The sequence below is a fragment of the Rhopalosiphum padi genome, chromosome 1 (assembly GCF_020882245.1).
Source record: "Rhopalosiphum padi isolate XX-2018 chromosome 1, ASM2088224v1, whole genome shotgun sequence".
Taxonomy (NCBI): Eukaryota; Metazoa; Arthropoda; class Insecta; order Hemiptera; family Aphididae; genus Rhopalosiphum; species Rhopalosiphum padi.
In genome coordinates, this window is record NC_083597.1 from 2,617,489 (window position 1) to 2,641,548 (window position 24,060).

At 28.1% G+C, this 24,060-nt stretch overlaps 1 protein-coding gene across 3 annotated transcripts in view; it reads left to right on the forward strand.

Annotated features, from left to right (window-relative positions):
- The first annotated feature begins 402 nt into the window (after positions 1–402).
- The window catches only part of LOC132918555 (netrin receptor UNC5C), a 116,956-nt gene continuing 93,298 nt past the window's right edge, over positions 403–24,060 (forward strand). For 2 of the 3 annotated variants that reach the window (XM_060979823.1, XM_060979824.1), the window contains exons 1-2: positions 405–730; positions 22,968–23,175. In XM_060979823.1, the coding sequence (XP_060835806.1) occupies positions 23,100–23,175 (76 nt within the window). In that variant the 5' untranslated portion in view covers positions 405–730; positions 22,968–23,099. Of the gene's footprint in view, positions 731–22,967; positions 23,176–24,060 lie in introns of all 3 variants that reach the window. The other variant, XM_060979825.1, reaches the window with a different exon arrangement.

The window sequence follows — 24,060 nt, forward strand, 5'->3', positions numbered from 1 at the left end:
TGAAGTGGGCAAATAGTCAAATAGATCTACTTGGGAAAAAAACCGAAATCCGACCAGCTGTGGGCCTATTTGCCAACAATCGAATTTATTAGAAGCACATATTATTATACTGCGGTCGTGTTTTTTCATCGTTATTATTATTTTATTTCACAGATTATACGGTTTTCATTCCTCCTCCGCCGCCGCCGCCGATGCTGTTAATAATAATAATAATTCAATTTATTATTATTGTAAGGTATCGAATGTCCGTAGGACTCGCCCTCGCACCGAAGGGATCGACGCCGCCGTGCGGAGTATACACACGTCGTTGTTCGCTATACGACGGACGACGACGACCGTTCGGTTGGCCCGACTGCGCGGCGGCACACCGTTAAAGAGCACGTCGGTTTTGCCTCCCCGCGTTCGTCGGCGGCCCCGCTTGAACAGTTTCGTTCGTGTGTTTCGTGTTGTCGGACGCCCGTCGTCGTTGTTGTCCGTTTTGTTTCGTTTATCGTCGTCGCGTCAGTCGTCGTAGTTTTTTTTACCGTCACGCAAACGATTTTAATTTTTCGATCGAACGGTGAATGTGTTTTTTGATTGTGCCATCATAAATAAAAGCCGAATACCGATAAAGTGCTGGAAATATAATATTGACATTCAATAATATCGTGTCTTTCTCCGTACTCGCAACTTTTGGATTATATCTCGCTAGTGGAGAAATCACCGAAACGTGGAATATTCACCAAAAAAGGTATGCAAAAGTTTTATTTTTGGTATATTTTTACTTTTCATCATCGTGTAAGGAATTTTATAGGGTTGGCGCGCAAACACGTTGCCGGTCGTGTAGTGGCAACTTAATTTAAATATTATGTTAATTGTTTACCGGCACCCTTTGAATTTTTCGTTTGCGTATCCATAACCTGGGTAGGTAATGATGGGGTTCGACAAACCTAGGAATGGTCACAAGATATTCTCTGGTTGACAGTTGCGATTACCGGTTTTACCTATATACATTTCCTCCTAACCTTTTATGACAGATTTTGTAAATACACTGTAAATTTGACTGTATATGTCGAAAGTATAGAACATTTTTGATTTTTTTTTTATGTATATTTTACCGTCAAAACTCATAAATCGTTATAAATCTAAAATAATTTTGTAAACGTATCCGTTAATTCATTCTACATTAATTTTATTTAAAAATGTATTATACAATATGTAAGATATACCTACTATTATAAATTATAATATCAAAAATATTGAAATATATTATGTGCAAATATATTGATTATAATATCAAGCTAGAATTCGTTTTCGATTAATTTCTGCAAAAATATACGCTAAATATTACTTTATTAAGTTTTATTTGTTTATTGAATAACATAATTGATTTAATTTTTTTATTGTTTCAACTATACACATATGTTAACATAATATTATTTATTTTATTACTATTTTTAAAATACCTACATTATTCGTACACCGTAAAATACCGTATAATAGCTAATATTGATTGTAAATACTACTAGGTATTTACAATTAATGGTAATACTATCATCCTTTTACCTTTTACCGTAATAGGTACCTGTTTATTTAATATATTATATTAAAATAAGACGTTTAAAAAAAAAAAAATTAAAACATTAAGTAGACATTTAGTATTTTTATTAAACATAATATTATATGTACATACATAGAATATATATATATATATTTAATTTAACGTGGTTAAATAAAAACATGTTATATTTATTTTTGCATTTACATAAAAATTAAGAGGGGTTTTAAAGATATTGGTGGAAAAATAGACCTCGTTACGTGATAAAACGTTCGTTTCAGTGATTCCGGAATACAAATAAATAAACTGGAAACCTGGTGATTCCTTCGTCTTCATGTAAAACCCTTGAAGTCGCTATAGTATTGGTAACAAGGGACCTGGCACGTAGCCTGTCAATCAATTGCCACCGACCGTGTGCTACCCTCGTTGAGAAAAAAAATTGTCGTTCTTAGTAATTAATCTCATGACAGGGGTTGACCATGATTTTAAAATATTTGGAACTGCTCCAAAAACGATGAAGTAGGAGAACTTTAATTAGTTAATCGAAGTATACTATAATATAATATTTTAGTTTAATTTTATTCAATTAATTTCATTTTTTTTATCTTATTGAGAATAAAAATTACGTAAAAATAGATATAATTTCTCTTAGTAATTTAGATAAATTCAGATAAATTATGTTGTACTACTTTTATTCAGCCATATTATTTTATTCTTAGTTTGTACTTAAAGCTCAAATCAAATATAAAACTTTATCTACTATATATTTACATATCTATGTATCTATTTAAAGCAACTAGCTGAGAACTAGTTATGTATATAGGAGCTGATATAGGTTTTCCAAACAAAATGTTTGATATTATAAGTGAGTTAGTGTGTGAAATTATACACTCGTCTCTTGGACATTAATCTCGTATTTGAGTGGTGGTAGGATTAATGAGATATGTAAATTTGGTTCACGACAGGTAGCACTAACTCTTTCACCTTAGCTCCCACATGCATGTATTAGGTAGGTAGTATAGCTACTCTCCGAGGTTTGCACAGATTTAATATCAATCTTTGTGTCAGCAGTATAACTAAAATTATTGTTTCTTAAATCAGATTTCGGTAGGAAGAGGTTGATAGTTATTACACTTAAACCATACAATATGCAATATTATCAAAATAATAATAGTAGCAATATGTATTGTCGATGACAGGTATTTACATAGGATTATCATGGTCTGTGTTTGGGGTACTCCGTATATGATTTATGAATACCACGATAAAACATCACGTCGTCGGTGGATGCAATAAAAAGCATTACCTTCCCTCTACATCTATATACTTTTTTCTGACTAGAAAACCCGTTAGATTTTCCACCGACCACAAAAATATTGCTTAGATATCTCTAATGCCTAACAATAATGGTATAAGTCAAAATGAAAACTATTGTAGGAACCGTGACTGGAATGGGCAACCTGGATGAAGTCTTTGAATAGGTATACTCTGGGTATACGTTATACAATTTTCCTGTAATTTCTTCTATCCTTGAAATACGTCTAAAATGTACAAGTGCAAACGTGAGGTCACGAACATTGATCATGTCAGTATTCGGAAAGTAATGTTGTATGTATACGCATACTTAATATAAAAAAAATCATTTTGTCTTAAATATTAATTATTTTTGAAAATATTGAGTTATCATCAAATTCTGTAACGCACTTTGATGATTTACAACTGTTTATAACAATTTAAATTTTATTAGCTACCTACAATGATATAAATATTATATCAATGAAAAATTAATGTTATACATAGGTTAAGTAGGTAATAAGTAAACGTTCTACGAATTAATACTCTAATGTTGTACAAAAAATGTATAGATATATTAATTTTTTTAGTGCCTTTATGGTTAGATGTGGCTAGATACTTGTTGTTGGATATTAATTCCTATAATACATTACAAGAACAATATTATCTATCTACCTAATACTTTTACAAATAATTACAATTTGAAAGTTAGGTATCTTCATTAAATTAAATAATAGGTAATAGTTTTTTGAATTGTTAAATATTATTAGTACTAACTACTGATGGAAGTAATATTAATTTTTATTACTTTACGCTGTATTTTATTTTATCAATATAAATAAACAACTTTACAATATACAATATTTATTGATTTGGTGATTTGTGTTTTATGTATCTATATATTTATTTATTGAAATTGTATGATAAAAATTAAAATTGTACACATACACTTTGTTAACTATACAAAAAATGTATAATTGAATAATGTAATAGTATAGGTATTATCGATATAGTTATTTATTTATTATATATACCTACGAAAAAAAACATTCAACAATTAAAACCCAATACGAGTCCTTTGTTTTGGGATTCACTTTATTTAATGGAACTTTATCCACCGATCAGCTTCAGGGTTCTAAAATATTTTGAATGCAGACATAAACGCCCTCAGGACTTTATGCACCCTATTTCTTAGAATTTGCTGGGACTGCAACTTCTTTTTCTTATCTTTATCTCTGTCTTTATAGTTGTTAGTGATCAGCCATCTAAACATAATATTTTACGGTTTTTATTTTTAGATTTTTAGATTAGTATAGATTTTTGGCGCCAATGATAATAATTGTTGTGGATTTGAATTATATTGTATTGTCATCATCATTGTTGTCATATTTAATCAAGCTAGTAAAATAACGATTGGTTTTTCTCTGGAAAGACTTTCAATCAATTTTAAGTGTCATCTAAACCAGTTCTCTATATATTATGTTATAAATATTTACCTCCAAATAACCATGTTTCGTATAGCGTGTGTGTATTTGTCTATCTATGTCTGATGTTTCGCTTAGTCATTAAATGTTAATTCCTCTTTCTCTCTTATACACATACACATATTATATTTCTCTTCTATAATGTCGGCAGCTCGACACCTGCCATCATCGCGTGTATACAGAGAGGTCGTGCTGTGTGTTGTAATCCTCGTACACGATGCTGTACGCACATATTTTTGTTTTATCTTTTTCAAGACTATCGACTTATAATATCGTAGTGTATTACACTATAATATAGTATACCTACATAATTTAGTAGCAAAATTCCACAGGTATTAAGTCATTAATCTAAATAAACATAAGACATAATATTCAAAGCATTGATATTTTTTCTATAGGTACCTACGAGTTCTGGCTTTGCAGTTTGTCTATAAATTTGTGCATGTCGACCATTTTACTAACAATAAATTAAAAATTAAAATACAAGTAAAATAAGTTTAAATTGTTTATTAACTTCCACACACGTTTTCATATGAAAAATTATACGAGTATTGCAGTTTTTTTTTAAAAATCATTTTTTCTAAATTTTTATACCTTTAGTTAATAATCAAATATTTAATTTATGTGACAATAATTTTAGTGAGTTATTAACTGTTGATTTCATAATTTTTGACACAGTATTTCTCCGAGGCATTGTTTATAATAAGGTTAAATTATTATGTTTATTTTAACATGTTTGATTAAAAAATATAAATATTTAGAAAATAAATAAGATTCTGTTGGTTTAAATGTATTTTAATAATAGTTTTTTTTATTAATATATATAAATAATTATTAGTAACATTCAAAATTATATAAGTATAAAAATATTTTATTATTATTGGTTATCAGCTTATTATTTTTTGATAGGCAACACATCTTAATCGATATTTGTCTCTCTTCAATAATAGTCTTAACCAGACGTTCACTTGAGCTATAAAAACGATCACGCCCATGTGTTTTTCATCCGTATATCCTTATTCCATAGTATACTCTTTCGAGAGTGCCTTATGATTTCCTGTGGTAGAATTAAATAACCATAGCGACATAAAGGTGATGTGCTATTTATATTTGTGAATTTCTTCAGTTCAATTTATTATTATCGTGCGCATATACCATCATGAAGCTCACCCTCTCATACCTTTGGGATGTCATGTAAACGTTCCAAGCCACTCCTGACAAGCCGTTTCCTACTTGTCTCGTCTTACTTGGAAACCCGTCGCACTCGATCTCCATATTTATTATATGTACTGTACATATTATGGTTGGCGTGGTTGCTAATTATTATGCCACGAAAAACGTAGATAGATTGGAGGTGAATGGGGTTCTTTTGTTTTTAAGTTTAAATGTTTTCCAACCCCCTTCGTGTCAGAATCTGAAACAAAAGAATGTGCCGAGAATTAATGAAAGTAATTATTTCGAAAACACTCGCACTAATATATATACACATAGCACGTCGTCACTGTTAACATTACAGTCTCGATGAGGTCGTATAATTCATTTTTCACCACTCCAAAAGCATTTATTGCTTTTATAATATACATTTTCGATTATTGAGCAGCTGGATTTCTATAGTGGTGTTTCAAAATATTATATACTATTAAGCAAGCACATTTATTTTCTCTTCTTTTAAATGTTATTTTTTAACGTTAATATGAAAAAAATTATGATTAATTCTATGTTCTTATGGTTATTATTCAAAAATATATATTTATATCTCATTAAAAATGTTAGAGTAACATATTTTATACATAGCATTTATACATTCCTATTCCTATGATATATATTAAATATATATCTACAGTGGATATTATTTAATTTTTATTTCTAATTCTTTAACATTTTTATTAATATCTTATAAAAAACATTACATAGATAAAATATTATCTGTCCGATATATATTTAGATAGATTATTATTTAGTTAAATAAATTATATTCATTAAGCTCATAAATAAATGATTTTGAAATTCTATATAATCAAATAATAGGTTTAAATTTTAATCACCTACAGCTAAAAATTATAAACATATTTTTTACCTTTTAGTCAGTGACAATGATAGATCAACAATTATTTTTAATTTTAATAATGACAAATACAAATATTAAATATCGAAACCAAATTAATTCTATTCATTTCGATAAATAGACTAATTTAATTAAGTAGGTATATTCAATTTTGTAACATAATTAAAATAATTTATCCAGTAATAGTTAATACAATAAATTTTATACAAAAGTAATTTTTACATATTTCTTACAATGCAAGAACAATTCTGTTAAGAAACCCTAATCATCATACCTATGTCTTTTATATTTTTATTCATGGATATTTTATCATTTTAAAGGAATCCAATTGTTTTTTTTTTCATCTATATTGGAAGACATTCGTTGTCTATTCCCTTGATATTTGATGAAACTGCAAAGATTTTTTTCTTCAATCGACCGATAACATTATGTATTCCGCAACCATACTATTTGTGCCGTGTATAAGGGGTGTATATTTTTCTTTTCTCCATATTTGAAAATTGTTTCTAGTACTTCATTCCCATGTCTTTTGGAAATTCAGTGGTATTATTACACTCTCATTAATATTAATAATTTATATATACCTATTTATGTTTTGATCAGCTTTAAATGATTTGTAGGTTCCTATATAATATACTATAGCCACTATAGACCATAGTAATTTTTACATATAAATAGGTACTTAATATTTATACTAGTTAAGTACCTGAATTTAGATGGTCAAAAATGTTTGCACATAATAAATATTTTTAAAAGTTGTTCAGTTATGTAAATTGGTTTGTGTTTTAAGTGTCATATACTCTTAGGTATAAATCTACGTTTGGAATTTAAATAATAATATAAAATAACATTTGATTTTTATTTTTAGAGAAAATGAAGTTTTTTTTTAATTAAAACTTTATTTTTTTTAGTATTTTGTACCTATACAAAATAAATACCTATTTAAATAGTATATATAAGTTCATAAATAGAATTCTTTTTAACTTTATTAGATTTTATTATTTCAAGCAACACTACTCATTGTTATGAAATTATCCCAAGTCGTAATAAAATTTAAATTACTATTATTACTATCGAGTTATTAATTTTTACAGTAAACCTGTTATTCGGAATATATGTATATCCATTTATTACTTAATGTAATATATGATATATATTACTTGCAACCGTTTTAGTTAATAGTCATTTTAAGAGTTAAAAACGTTTTTGGCAGTTTAGGGCTCCATAAAATGAACCCAATATCCCTGTTGTGTTTTGTGTATAATATATTATATGAACTCAAAAAGGCGTGACTACAAACAATGTGAAATAAAAACGGAGAAAAGTAACCGTGTTTTTTATTTTACTGTGCACTTACTGTGGTGGCTAGCCCTGTAGAGGTAACTGCAATGACTGGCGGTGTGAAAAGATTGTTTTTACGTCACCTATTACAATACACACGCTTGTGTTTTCTTTCTGTACACGTTTTTTTTTCGTTCCATTTCGTACTCGGACGCAAAACAATACAGCCGAGGCTTTTCGAACCCGATAAATCACATACAGAGGGTGTGTTTTTCGCGGGAAGAAACCGAAATCAAGGGTGGTTTCGCACAAAACACAGGTAGCCAGTGGTATAATAATATGTATATGTGTATAAATTTTAACCCCGCTCTGCTACTACACCAACAACAATAACGCACCGCAGTTAACACTACTACAACTACTACTACAATTGCAATATATATATACTAGCTACGGTCTGCAAAAAATCAACAATAGCTCTTGCTCTGGGTCGGTGGGGTCGACATGGGGATTTTCAAACGATGGATAGACCGGTTTGGAACGTTCGGTGTGTACCAAATCCTTAACCTAACCCAAGTAATGTGTTAATTATGTAAATGGCGTTTATTTAAAGCCATTGTTTTTTTTTATTTTAGTATTTTGGTGATATATAAAATAGAACAGGAAGATGGGAGGTCACCGACAAAATACCAAGGGATTATGTATATCGGTTCTTGTATCAGGACGTATCCACCCACAACTATTGAAAACGATGTACAAAAATCGGATAATACCCTATATCTATAAATGTAAATAAAATGTACATCATACGTGATGTAGTGTAATATTTCATACTTCACAAGTAAATTGACGAATTTCAGTTCAAAATAATTTCACGCTCAAGTAATTACTTTTTAATTAATTCAATACATACTTAGGTACTTATCTCACCTTTATCTAAAACAAAAACATCTACATACTAATTTAATTATAGAAATTTATTTTTTTTTAAAGTAATTATCAATAATAATAACTCATATGAATATAACATGTTATGTAATATTATTATAGTACATAATATATTTAAACAAAATGTGTTACATTTTATTTCTTATATTCTAATAAATACATGTTTAATATATAAATAAAATGTATAAAATATTTCATATTTAAATCAACAATTAAATTTGTTTAAAATATACAATATAGGTACGCAGATCAGCAATTTGCATGTTATGTTAATATTGTAGAGTCATAATATGTATTAGGTACTAGTTTTGGTTAACCGGTATTTTTAGTTTTTCCGCCATATACTTCTTTAATAATTGTTGCCTTATTGATTTAGTTTAAAAAGTAGAATGCTATTTACATTACTTTGTAATCAATTGAAATTATAGGCATGTTTTGAGGTATATTCCTTTTCAATCAAAATAATAAACTTCATCGAATGTTTAAAGACAAAAAAACTAATATCCATACCAAATTAAATTATTTATTCAAAAGTTTTTTCAGAGTTTCACACCCTTGTTAGTTGTAATTAAATTTAAATGAACTCCCACGGAATAAGTTTTATTAAAAAAACGTCTAACTTTATTATACAGTGTCGATAAATCTACTTAACTTGGAATTAATCCAAGCAACGTTAAATACGTGTATGGCTAAACATAATTTGTTGTTATAGGTACCCATTAGATCAAGCAATTGAAAACATATTTATAAGCAAATATATTAATTTATACCTATGTATTTTGTTTATGACTGAAATATGATAATATACTCACGAGTGTCTACTTTATTTATTGTTAATATCAGTTTAAATACATTTTTTACAGTGAATAATTGTAAAATAATATAACAGTATCATGTATTTTGTTTCTTATTATTATCAAAGTATGTTCACTTAAAAATTAAATCGGTATTTCAAATATTGTTATTTTAAAAATATTGAATTATATTGTATAATGAAGGTTGAATTTCGTGCGTTGTCTATAAAATGTGAATAGGTTGAACTGTAGAAATGATAATTGTATAAGAATATAACCAGTCACTTACAATTGACCGGGGAATAAAACAGTAAACAAAATAGTATTTCTTTATATTATTACGAATCATGATGATGTATATAGCTATATAACAAATAAAAATCTAGATTTTTAGATATCATTAATAATAAATAAAAATATAGGTGCTTATCTATATTGAACGTTTTACTAGTAAAATATGATGTTTCTAAAAATCTAATTTCCATATTTTTTTTCCTTAATTATATGACACATTATTATATACAACCAAAATTCAATGATTGTTTTTGGTATCGCGTGGTTGGGGAGGGGGGATGGAATTAATTGCTCGCGGATTTTATTATTCATGAGAAGTTTTACAAAATTGTGGCACACTATAGTTATAATAATGTATCGACAATCGGTTTCGCTATATGCAATAGGTGGTGGTTTTATTAACAAAAACTGCGAAAAATACCGGATAAAACATATCGCGAAGAGTTCAGTATAGATATTGTTATGTAGGGACAGGAACAAGTCATTAAAACGTCCCCTTGGGGACATTCTTATTTAGTTTTTACACACATGTTTAAATGGCGATTCTCGCCAATATTGTAACGTGTAAGAGAATGTTCTACAGAAATCTCGTTTAGTTCACGGCGTTCATATTTTTGAACGCATTGCTGAACGTTCATATACTTGCCTCGGGTAGTCGCCCGAGTTACCTTCTCTTCACTGATAAAAAAGCAAGTGCTGTGTGTGCAGCATCGGTCGTCACTAAAGCTAAAGCCCCCGCGTCCTGATATTCGCTAGACCTTCGTCCCATTACCATAATTTAATCGTGTTCACCAGACCTCACACGTAGCGTAAAAAAGCTACCGATGACGTTTCCGTGTTAATAATATAATAGTGAATTTTGTTTTAATTTTATAATGTTACCTACGTTTACCTTTTACTCATAAAACATTAGGAATCATCGCTGTCGTCCGCGGGTATATATATTTTCGAGATGTAATCTGCTCCTCAGGTAGTTCGCCATCGTAATTCGATACATGTTCACTAGACTGGACGACATTTATATTTTCATAAATTATACCGGTTTTTACTTGTGTTATGTACTATATAGTGTGCTTTTGTCTTTATACACCGTCTATATACCGCAACCTATCACCGCGAGCAAAGTAGGTACGATGGATTAATGATATAAAATTATAATATGCGATAAAAGTGTCATGAGCCGTATAATATACACATTATTACTACATTAGTAACTGGCGTCTTTATAATATAGCGATATACTTACCTAGAAACATTTTGTAGCGAATTCACTCGCAAAGCATTATTATAGGTAATTTAAAATATTATAATAACAATGTTTTTTTTTTATTATTATAACAAAAATATATCAACATTGTCAATATATTACGTGTTATTACACATGTTTGATAGTTAATAATATATAAATATTTATAATTTATATGATATTCACTATTTGGAAAAATATGTGTCTCATAGTTTGTGACAATAAATAATTGTGTTAATAATAAATAACATTAAGTTTGTGTACAAATATACATTACCTACTTGTCGTCATAAGAGTTAGCTGTGTTATCTGATAAGAGAATAATATTGTAACAGCTGTGATCGTAGGTTTCTATTTTTTTTATGGACCCTAATTTGTAGTAACACACTTGTTAGATTAAAAATATTTGAATCATGTTTTAATTTATTCTTGTAGAAGGTGTTACATTATGAATTTCCCTATTCCTAGTGAATCGTTGTGCCTGAAATAATACTCTTAAAATTCAGAAATTAAAAAGCAAACAGTTAAAGATAGCTAAACACAATTATTTTAATTTACATTTTTTACTAAATACTTACATTATTATATTACTCTGCTTTGGAAATACCGATAAATAGTTATAAATTAATTAATTGTTGATTATTCAATTTTATAATTTTTAAACATTATATTTTCCAAATTGTATTTCTATAATATTTAATATTTATTAAAAAATATTTAATTAATTTGTTTAATTACATTTCATTTTATTTTATATGGGTTTAAACTTTAATAAATTATTTTACAGTTCGCTTTTTTAAATTTAAAGTTTCAAGATCGTAATACACCTTGAGTTATAAATTATTATCTATAAAATAATTATTATAAAATCCACGTTAACAGTAAAAAGGTTAATTTTTATTGTTTCGAATTTTGTGTTTACTAAAAATATATTTCTCATTATTAAGTAAAATGTATTGCTAATTATAGCTTATTCATACGTTATAATTATTTATTTAAATAGTTATCACTTATCATTATTAACAATGACGTGTTGTATCTCGGGTTGTATATTAAGATATTTATGTGCGTGTGGTGGGATAAATTAACTCCATCTTTCTCTATAGCTATACATTTTATTCATTTTAAAACCAAATAAATGTTCTAGTCTACACATAATTTTTGTTCAGCATTTATTTTAAATGTTGACTCGCTTATTTTTTCAGTATAATTATGTAGTTTTAACAAATGGCAGCGAGTTTCAACATGGTTATGGACTTATGGTAAATGCCAATTTAACAAATAATTTAAGCTATGTATACATATATAAATACATTTTTTTTCTATAAAAATGAAATGTACAATTTTTAACAAATAATAATTTGTCATTAATTTTTCAAGAATATATTTAAATATTATCAATTATTAAAAAATAATAACTTCAGAATAGATTTATTTTGTTATGTTACACGCCTTCGATCTTTTTTAGCCGAAAGACTAAAAGGTGTGCTGACTGGTGCACCTGTCCCAATTTATCCTCTGAATATCAGAAACACACGGATCGTTATTTTTTCAAATTACATTTCTTTAGAATACTTTTATATTGGATCTTCCCCTCCGTTTTCAAGTCGTCTGCCAATAACAAAAAAATCCACCCAGCTCGTTATATTGAATCTATTGTATAAAAATATATATTATATTGCCACTCTTTTTCTTCCCACCCGCTTCTTGTAATTAATTATTAAATATAATCGAAATAGGTACCTAGTATTTATAAAGACTTAAATAACTAAACATTGAAAATTCTGATCGGTATAAATATTCGTATACTTGTAAGTTATAGATTATCATCATACTTTAGCCACTGCGTGTTATTGTAATGATAATCATCATAGTTACTCGAAATCGTGTTGTCACAGTTGTCAAAAAATTGATGATGTAACATCATTTTGACTGATTGCTATTCACGCCGAATCTTTCCGGAAGGCTTGTTTGGACAAGTGCCTTGATACTTCTTATTAACAAATATACGTACTGTACTGTGTTTTAGTATAACTATAATAAGTTAGCCTCGATTACAAAATACTTCGTTAGGTCATTGTGAATACCATTTATGAATTTGCATACGTGTCATACCCGAACAAGTAGTGTCTAATCAGTTAGTATCGACGTTCGAATGGAAACTCATAAGAATTTCAAAATCTAATTTGTATTCTGTGGATATATTAGTATATTACATACATAATAAGTCAGATAATAGTAGTTTTAAGCTACATGGTACATAGGAGTAACATGATGGCGTTTCTCTAGTGCTGGTATGTAGCTGAGTGGTGAAATTTATTCACTGTTTTTAAAGATAAAGACCCTTCTATGTTCTCATCCAACAGACATACATATACTTGACTATATACGTTCCAAGGCCTCTTCTGCCTCTCAAACACATCCCTCTTCATATCCTTAGAAGGATGCACGTTTTTAAACGATGTAGTTAAAACATTCTGTCGATACTTTAAAGATATTAATGTAAACATTTATTACCTAACTGGTAAATTTGGTTAAAACAATAACTTTTTTTAAGTAAAAATATTTTAAAAAAAAATTTCTTGTAAGACTGAATATATTAAGTATTATAAGTAGTATAAGGCAGGTTTTCAAAACTATTAGTGGTTAAATTGTACATAGTATAAGCAAACGCCCGTTTTTAGGCAACCGAAACCGTGTATGTGTTAACGCTCAGAATTGTGTTCAAGTAAAATATCAAATTATATTTCACTAAACAATTATTGGAAATTTAAATGTTAACTGCACAAGATTTTTGTTTTTATATTAAATTGGAATTAAAAATTAAATATTTACGGCATAAATAATTATACGGCTGACGTGTAATGAACTACATTTAACTAATAAGCAATATAGAGGATATATTTTTAAGTACAAAACATAATATTTAGACAGTGGATAAAACAATTATTTTAAAATCAATAACATTTTTAATATTGCTATAGATTTGTTTAAAATAAATTGTGAGAACATAGTAGTATAGTAAATACCTACTATTTTCCTGAACATCTGTAAATAACCTTAATATTGAAATATTATATCGCATCTACACATACTTAAAGACTATACTTTTCATTTTTAATAATTATTCTTTTTTTCATATATGAATGGAGTAAAATGTATTTCTTTATTTGGTAGGTATACAATTGAGAAAATAAAAAATATAAAAGTAAAGAAAGTCCATTAACGTTTGTTAGTAATTTTCCTTATAGATAATGACGGTGATGATGTAGTTTTATGATTTTTTTTTTTTTTTTACTGTGGTATAATTTTGTTGAAATTTTAAATTGAAAAAAAGATTATTATATTAAATCCAAGAAGGTAAGCCACTAACCGGTCAACAAAAATAAAGGAATGAATAAAAATAAAAAAACCCGGTAGATTTGTTTATAATGACCTACAACATTAGGGGCTATAATATATTATAACAATTTTTTGAGGAGACCCCCTCGTATAGTTATAGGTAGGTAGTAGGTACGTATTATGATGTTTATTGACTCTAATAACTTCGCAGCGGGGCACATAGGTATAGTTGCAAAAAAAATAATAAGTAGGTACCTATATATACATATTAAATAAATGGAAAAAAACCATATGGAGACAGTTTTTTCCCTTTTATTCTACAAAGACCTCCGATTATAACTTATGGCGTCCCGTTTGCCCTTTGTCGGACAACTAATCATCATCATACCGGCAAGAATTCCTTTAATAATATTTTTTATTGCTATGCCGTCTTCGCTGTACCTACCTCTTGTTACTACCCGGGGTCATTGAGTCTAGATAATTTGCTGCACATGTGGAGTGGATACAACACGAAAAACGGTCTTATAATAAATAATAATATGTACAATTTGCGTGACGACGATCTAACTTAATAGTTATCATATTTTAGTAATCGATGACATCATCCGATAGTGATTTTTTACGGAAACTATTAAACTTAAACAATATTATTTACCGGTTTGAAAGAAATGAAATATTTGACCGGTGGTTATATATTATATTATAGTTTTACTTCCGGACAATACAGTTGTTTATAGCTATTAAAAATATTACCAATGCCATATTCTTGTCACGTAAACGCATATCATCCGGTTATTTATTTGGTTTGTGTTTTTTTTTATCTTCCCACTCTTATTTATTGCTGTGCTATGATATGTATACGCAATGAAAATATCGATTATTTTTTTCTCGTGTCCACAAGAAATATTTTTTTCCTGCCCATCGTTTGGTCGTTAACGGAATCAATTAAAAAGCAATAAACCTATATCTATATATACGCAGCAATACGTCGTCCCTCTCTTTCACTCTCCCTTTTTTTCACTATCCGCAGATGCCCTATCACCCTACACACAATATATAGCATTATACATATTAGCTACATCCAACTCGACAATGTCACTAATTTTTTTCCCTCACGATTGAAAAAAATTTGCCCTACTTGCTTTAGTAACAGCGTGATGAAACGGTAAGAGGAACATAAGACTCGGTCGGCCGGAAAAATACCTGGAACACTTGGCTTTTGGAAACCGTCGACGCTTCTCTAATTCGCCGTTTGTATACGCGTTTAAAAGCATCTTCATATAGCCTTAACCCCTGCACTCCAGACATCTCGGCTACTCCAACTCCGAATAGCCGCCGTGATTACCTTGTTAAGATAATTTCGTTAGTCGCTATTGGGGCGTTAATTTCGCACACAATCGTCTTATTTTCATTATTTTTCAACACTTGCACCCTCTTTTCTCATTGAAACGTGGCAGAGAACGTGATGGTAGATGAGTGCTAGTACACAAGGTCTAAAGAAAAAGTACGTTCTTGTGTTTTACTCTTATGTTTAAAAAAAAAAAATAATAATAATAATTCAATGGCTTACGAATGTTATTTCTCTTCATATCTATCGCTCCACTGATCTCGCAAATAATAATTACGCATTAAAGTCCAAATCTATGCCATTTCGAGTTATCTTGCAAATTTACGATCGTGTAACGATGCCAAGTTTAATTAGATGCAAATAAAATAATACTTTGCACTTTCGACTGTACCTATAATTATAGCTACTGGATATATAGTTTGATAGGTTGCAGTGTACACTGTACAAGTAAAATGAGATTCGACATCATCGTTCGTATTAAACTCTCGATTAAATAACATACAGCTATGAATATAATAACAGTTGTTTTACTTTAATACACATAGAAACTATGAAGTGTATATAAAAATGTATAATGTATAATGTATAATGTATATATGTTTGGTTACAATAAATTATTATTAAAATGATTAATAAATAATTTGTAAGTATAAGTATTATTATAATCAGTCTGATATACAAAGTTTTATTTCTAACATATTATTTCAACGAAATCACTAAAATCTATTATATAGCGTACATATTATACAAAGTATACTGCGTGAGTCTAACTGTTTCTGAATTCGATTATATCATGAAAGTTGTAATTTTTTTCCTGGATCTTCATTTTTTTTAAAGTATTTAATGCTAAAAAAAAATTACATTTCTACATTACCTAATAGCTGTTCTTAATTAACGGAACAATTACAGATTTACTGGTTAATGTCTGCGAGACATTGTGCACAAATTGTATAATTTACAATTAGTTTTATAGTTCAATCTCATTCATTGATAGAAGTAGTTCTATTATTATGCGTGTCGCTTGTTAAATATCAATGATAAAATGTATTTATTGAACGTGTATAATACATATGATTATACTATAATAATATATGATATACCTACTTGTATAAGTATAAGAATATATTTGGAACAAACAATATATGAAACTATGAAGTATGAACAGTACATAATGTAGACGGTTAATTATTAAACGTTTTAGGCACATGCTCTTAAGACTTAAGAGTGTTAACTCGACAGTGGTAGTTATAACGAATTGTCATTAGTGTCTGTTAAGAGTTGAAATGCGCACATATATTAATTTTGAAACTATTGCGCGGTAGATGGGCACTTAAAAACCCAAGACTCCTGTAAATAATTGCTCAGGTTTTTACACTCCTTGGACTGGATCCAAAATTCATTAATTAGCTCATCGGTGTATATTCGTATAGCGTTAGATTCGAAGTATAAACTTACACACGTATTATGTCTGGTTGTGCGTGTTTTTCAAAATATCATAAAATTTAATAACAACAATAATAACACGACGCGTGTAAAATGCAGTCCGGGGGACGTGGAATTAATTACTTAGAGTCGTATATAGAGACTCCATGTACAGCGATGACGTGCGAACACGACGAAATTAAAAAGTCCGACGACACATTGGCTATGAGGATCACGATCTCGACGATAGAATGTACGAAACCATACAGTAGCTGACGATCGCAAACAACCAAGTACGCGTTCCTCTGATTAATATTATATAAATAAGTCTGAATTTGTTATATATATTTTAAAAATTATTATTTTTACTGTACCTACTTACACATTTTTTTTTATTGTTTTGAATATACAAATGTGCGTTAAAAATGTTTTTAGGGAATTAAATATAAATATAAATCATTGATTTTATTCTTTTCAATTTTTCATAATACGATCGGTCCATGGTCCATACCATACGCATTAATAAACTGCTGTCGGTCACGGTTTGCTGTTTATTTCTTAGGGCGTAACAATTAAATTATCAAGCGGCCGCCCATATTTGTTAGTATACCATTAAACGTATGTACTGGTATGCTATACGTATATCAATATATTATATTTTCCAATGCTTTCGCTTCTCAAAAAATAAAAAAAAATGTATGTACCAAATCGGTATTTAACATTTGTATGTCGTGCATTACATCAATTCAATTAAAATATGTATATTTAAAATATAAGAACCTATAATTATTGTATATTTAGCATTGTGATTTATTTGTGCTGAAAAATTCGTAATAAGCAAGTTTATATTTTAACGAGAAAAATATATTAGAAATAATAATAATAACTAAAATAATGATTTCAATGAGCTTATTATAATTTAAATATAATTATAAAAATCTGATTTATTTTGATTAACGTGACTTAAAAAAAACTACTTAGTCAGCATTTAAAATTATGTATCAGTCTTTGTCTCCATTCTATTAAGTTAAATTGAATTTTTTGAAACGTTTGAAAATCTTGTGCGAATGAATTTGACTGTAATAATCATAATTAATTTCAGAAAAATGTACACTAGTAATTCCAAATAGATTTTCTCGGAAACTATGAGGATCTGACTGAATTATTTCTTTGGCTCTTTTTAATTCAAATGTTTTTTTTATTCATATACTCTTAACTTATTATTTTATTAAGGAGTCCCAGACCCCTAAACATAGTTATGTATGTATATTTCACCCTTAAAAATGTCGAAAGAAAAAGTAGGTAGATATGTGGTTGAAACATGATGCTCGCAAATCTCGAAGACGCAGGGGGTCCCCGAGGCCTTGTTAGGTTGTTGAGTGTGATGGGGGAAAATATAATATGTAATAACAAAAAAATAATATTTCGTATTTTTTCCTTTTAAAAACGTCTGCCGTACACGATGTAAAGAGTTTCCCGTGTCCCTTTAGTTAGAAACCGGTCGTGTAAATTGATATTATATATATGAAGAAATTAGATATGTATACTGTATAGTAGTATAATATGCAGTGGTAGTTAAAATATCATCATTCTTCAATACAAATTAGATTTTTTCTTATTTTCATTATTGATTGTTATCCAATGTGTCTTATATTTAGGACTATTAAAATATATTATAATTTCATACACGATTAACTCATTTAAGTGTATTTAAGTCTAAAAAAGTTGCTATTTTAATATAATATTTGTCATTTGTTTGACTAATGGTATGGTAATGTAATATACGTATAGATATTGTAAATTGTAAAAACTAATATCCACCTTATAAAAATATGTATTTGGTTAACGTCTACGACTTTACGTAGATACAAAATATAGTTAAAATATAGTCTAATATAGTTATGTACTTTAATCAAAAACAAAGTACTATTTGTTTTTGGGTATCATCAGTAGAATTGTTTAATTTGGTTGAGAAATGTGCTTGAAATACTCTATTCATCAGTATTATTACAGTTACTATTTGCTAATTAGTTTTAGAAATTATTAATATAATTTAATTTAAAATTTTTCTTACCAAAAGATTTCTACAAGTAATATAATATAAACGAGACCATTCCAATAGACCACACATATGTTTATGGGGTGGGCAAGGCGCCAGAAGTTCCACTATGAGTTTCAGTTAGAAAAAATACTAGCAAGAGGAGAAGAAAAATTCGAAGAACGAATGACACAATTTTAATTGGGACCAGTGTTTTGAGTGCAACACGTGAATGGTATTATCTGTGAATATTCAAATTTTATGTTCTTTCCTTCTCTTTGTATACCGCGTATCGATATCGTAGGCGGACTTTTATGGTTGTCATTAACGATAAAATCGACTGCCTACCGCATATACAGTGTAATAAAATATGTATTCTATTCGTTTCTTAAAAAAATATATACTTATACACTTGAGACAAACACAAACGTCGGTCTTCATTTTTTTCTTTTTTGTGTGTTCATATAATAACTAAAAAAAACTAAATGTATAGTATATAATATATATAATAAAACGAAAAACAATAACCATATGGTGGAGACTAAATGTCCATTATCCATTGTCTATAAACTACTGAGTGGCATACATGTTCTAACGTATAATATTATAGTGACCATAACGCAGAAAGAGAAAGACGTTTGGCGGAAGTGATATATTATTTATTTGGGGGGAGGCCGAAATGACTTCGGGAGTGGTGGTCTAGTTGGTCAGCGGCACAATTGTGTTCCGTATCGTAAACAATATCGCGGTGAATGATAAGATAACAATAATATTATTATACGAGTATAATATATGAAAATAATGAATGGACATTAAACGCGGTTATTGTCTTGTTTTAGACATTTTTATGGTTTACGGAGGCTATGTCGTTTCATATTAGTTTATTTTCCCGTTGTTTATAATGACAAACCGTTTGTTTCATTCAAAATGTATAGCTGAATTGTAATATTATTTTTTATATATTTTTCATTAATATGAGCATTGTAATATGAAATACGCTGGTTCTTGTGTGGTCTAAGGTCTTGTTTTCAAAATCCTATCAACATTTAAACAAAAAATACCATATTTTTTATGGTATACTTGAACATTAAAAACTATATTGTTTGATATTTAAGATAAGTAAAATTAATCAATTTTTTTGTGAGAATAGAACAAAATAACATTTCATATATTATTATACTCAAAGATATATTAGATATTATAGTAACTACCCATATTAAATTCACAATATTCAACTAAATACATCATATATACTTATTACTTAGTACTTACACATATTATACATTTTCCTGGAATTCTTTCATTAATAAAAAAAAAATAATTGAAATAAAAATATTCTAAATAAATATATTTTAAGAATAGGTAGGTACTATACTCCATACTTACACAATGATATTATTGGTTTATTTTATGATATTATATCTATTTATACTAACCTATATTTTTACGGTATGTACAGAAAGGTGTTATTAAATTTTGAGTTTTATAAGTTGGATGAAAATTTAGTATAAATACATATTATTTTGAAAATAATGTGCAGTAACAATATTTGCCAACTAGATATAGGTATGTATAATATACTTGATTTTATTTAGTTCGAAAAATACATCAAAGCTTAACCAAAATTACAAAAAGTCGAAAACTGTAAGAATAAAAAAGTTTTACTACTAAGAAATTATTTTAAGTTCTTAGACTTTTTTTTATATTGACTTACCAAAATGTTACCCTTCCTGTTGAATCCAATATAGCCACTATCAATGTTTTTTACGGGCTATGAATTTATATTCTAATTTGAATTATTATGCAAACATTGTCTTATAATCTTATCTACGGATTTCAAAAAACGATCATTTTTCAAATTGTATACAATATATTCGCAGTGTTCACTTCTATAAAATCGACAATTTATGTATAGATGTTTATATTTTAAATAAATTCTATTGACATTTATATTATTTTAATTTAATGTTATGTAGAGTTAATATTATGCGTACATGTAAAGCATGGTGTATAAAAATAATAAATTATAAATATGTATACACGTAGTCTCAAACTAACAAAAGTAAAAACGCTTATTGAGAATAAAAATGTACCCCGTGTATATTTTATCGAGTCATTTACATTTATATTCAAAAAATGTTTGTACGCATATTTTTCGGTTCGAATCATTCAGGTACTTAACTGCGGGGTTTCTATAAGTGTTGTACAAAGCCATTTTATACAGTTTGACACTTTGACATAGACTTGACCGCTATCGATGGGAGACATATGGATACGTCGGTGTCTGGTAAACGTCTTCGACCCAGTTCGGTCGATTTACCACGAGGGGCTAAGTACAGAAACGTGTTTTACGGCTGCTAATTGATTCTTATTCAGTCTCGACCTCTGTATTGTATGTATTTATATATATACTAAAACCCTCCAATGTCTCCTATATAGGGACATTTCGAGTAGGGTTGTGTGTTGATATATATATATATATATGTATGTATAATAAAGAAGAACTACTTGACCCCGAAAGAAAAAAAAATGAGAGGAAAAATAACCGTTAGTGGAAGCTATTAGAATATTCTTGACCACTTGACTCTATTGTCCATTGTGGTTTTCACTCGCCGTCATTGAAAAAAACAAACAGAAGCGTACCGAGTTAATTTTCACTGGATATACATTTTTGTTTACATACTCATAGTGAGAATAATATGATAGTGCTAACTTCAATATATTCCAATTTGTGGATACAATTATTACTTAGTATGTTTTGCACGCGTTTAAGAAAATGCAATTACTAACCAATTTAAATTACCATGATACTATTATCAAAATAATTTATTCCAAGAGTAAAAATCTTAGTATTTGTATATATATTATATACATATGTTTAATATATCAATGTAAAATATTGTACTTAATTAACTATAATATTAATAATTCTTGAAATTATAATGTATGATTTAAATTTAAGTATGTAGTATGCATAGTTTATATAAAAAAAATGATCATATAAATAATAATAGCATTGTAGTATTGATAACAATTTTAAACTTAATTATTATAGAAGACAAAAGTCAATTAAAAAAATAATTTATTTGTATTATTAATATTTGAGTATACGTTTAAATTCAGCCAACCATGAACCCTCTAAAAAATGAGAAAAAATTAATTAATTTGATAAATAAATCATATATATATATATATATATATATATATATAATAACTTGCTGAGGACTTATTTAGAAAATAATAATTTCTAACATTATAAATCTTAACTGTTCATTTATTATGTATACAAACGAGTTAATTGCGGACAGTTTAAAACTTAAAATAGTTATGACAGACTCACAAATTTACAAAATACTTATAAAGGTACTCGAGTTTAGTTGGTCTTGTTTTTTTAAGTTTATACTTAACTCGTATCTATATTGGATTGATTTATACAAGAGGGTTCCGAATTTTAATTATTGTTAGAAGTCAAACTAAATAAAAAATATTAAAAACATTGTTTTTGTGTTTTAGTATTTATTTTATCTCATAATATGCAAACCATTGGTTATTTTGGAAAATTTAATTTATTGTATAATGTTAATTTAATTAGTCGGACATATTTTAATAATAATCGATAATAATAAGTAAGTAGACACTTACCTAGTTTAATAATTAAATTCATGGAAACAATGATTTTTGATAGACAGTAATATTTAGTACTTATTCAATAATTTTATTTAGTTGGTGCAGTAATAATATATTAGGATGTACCTACTACTGTAACGCTGCGTTATTACGTTGCATAATAATTAATACTGTAAAGGTATACTGCATTGTACATATTGTTATTTATACGCTGTCTACAATATATACATGTTTTTCATTGTTCACAGGATCCGAGTGAGCACTGCACGCGCGTTTTATTCATGCGTGTGACCTAGTAGTGGAAGGGACTCCTCTTGCGTATGATGTAAAAAACCAAGTGGACCGGACACGAAGAGTATATACACCCGTTCGGGAGAACCATGTGTGGTCAGGGTAGAAACCGGCCTGGACCTGTGGCCATGTTTACGTTACTGCTTGTACTCGTCAACGTCCAAGGTGAGTGTGTATAATAATAATCATATATCTACATACACAGTTTATTATAAAAAAAAAAATACCTAATATATATAGGTATATATATATATAGGTAGGTAATCTGTTTATTTATACGAGTATGCATTTCGTGTCTGTTGATATATTGTATCAATCGCGATACATGTTATCGTCTCCTCGGAAAATTATCCTGAAGTGATTTGTAATAGTAATTTAGTCCTGTAAACAGGATGTCAGTGTCGTGTTGATTAATGATGATTTCAACCATACATCGAACATAGAATATTGTTTTAACGTTGAATAATTTTTATCGTATTGAATAATTATATTTTTAGTTTTATTTTTGAAACAATCAACAAACATTATTTGTTCAAAGTATGTTACACTTTTAATGTCATATTATTATACAACTGTTTAGATTCTAACATATTTTATATTACCAGTTATTATAATAATTGGGTGAATGATATTAACGTAATTCATGTTCGTAATAAATTAGATTTTGCCATTGAATTATCTTTTTAAAAATGTTTTCATTTAAAAGAGTTGTTTATTTTTTGACGAGGAGTGATAATGGTTAAATAAGTTATTTTGATTATTTTTCCTCTAGTCGTATTTACTTAGTAGATACTTGAATTATTTTCACGAGACTTATAAACTACACATAGGAATAACTTATATCTTAATATTCTATTGTTAGACATGATATATATATTATATATGTGTGTGTGTATTTTAAATCTTTGTAAGCATATGCTAGGATATAATAATTTGTAAAGAAACGTTAAAATGACTTAACGACATAATTCTGTTTTAAACAAAATAATAAAATGTTATATTAAAGGTATAATAATTTTCACGATAGTTTGGATATTAAATAATTTAATT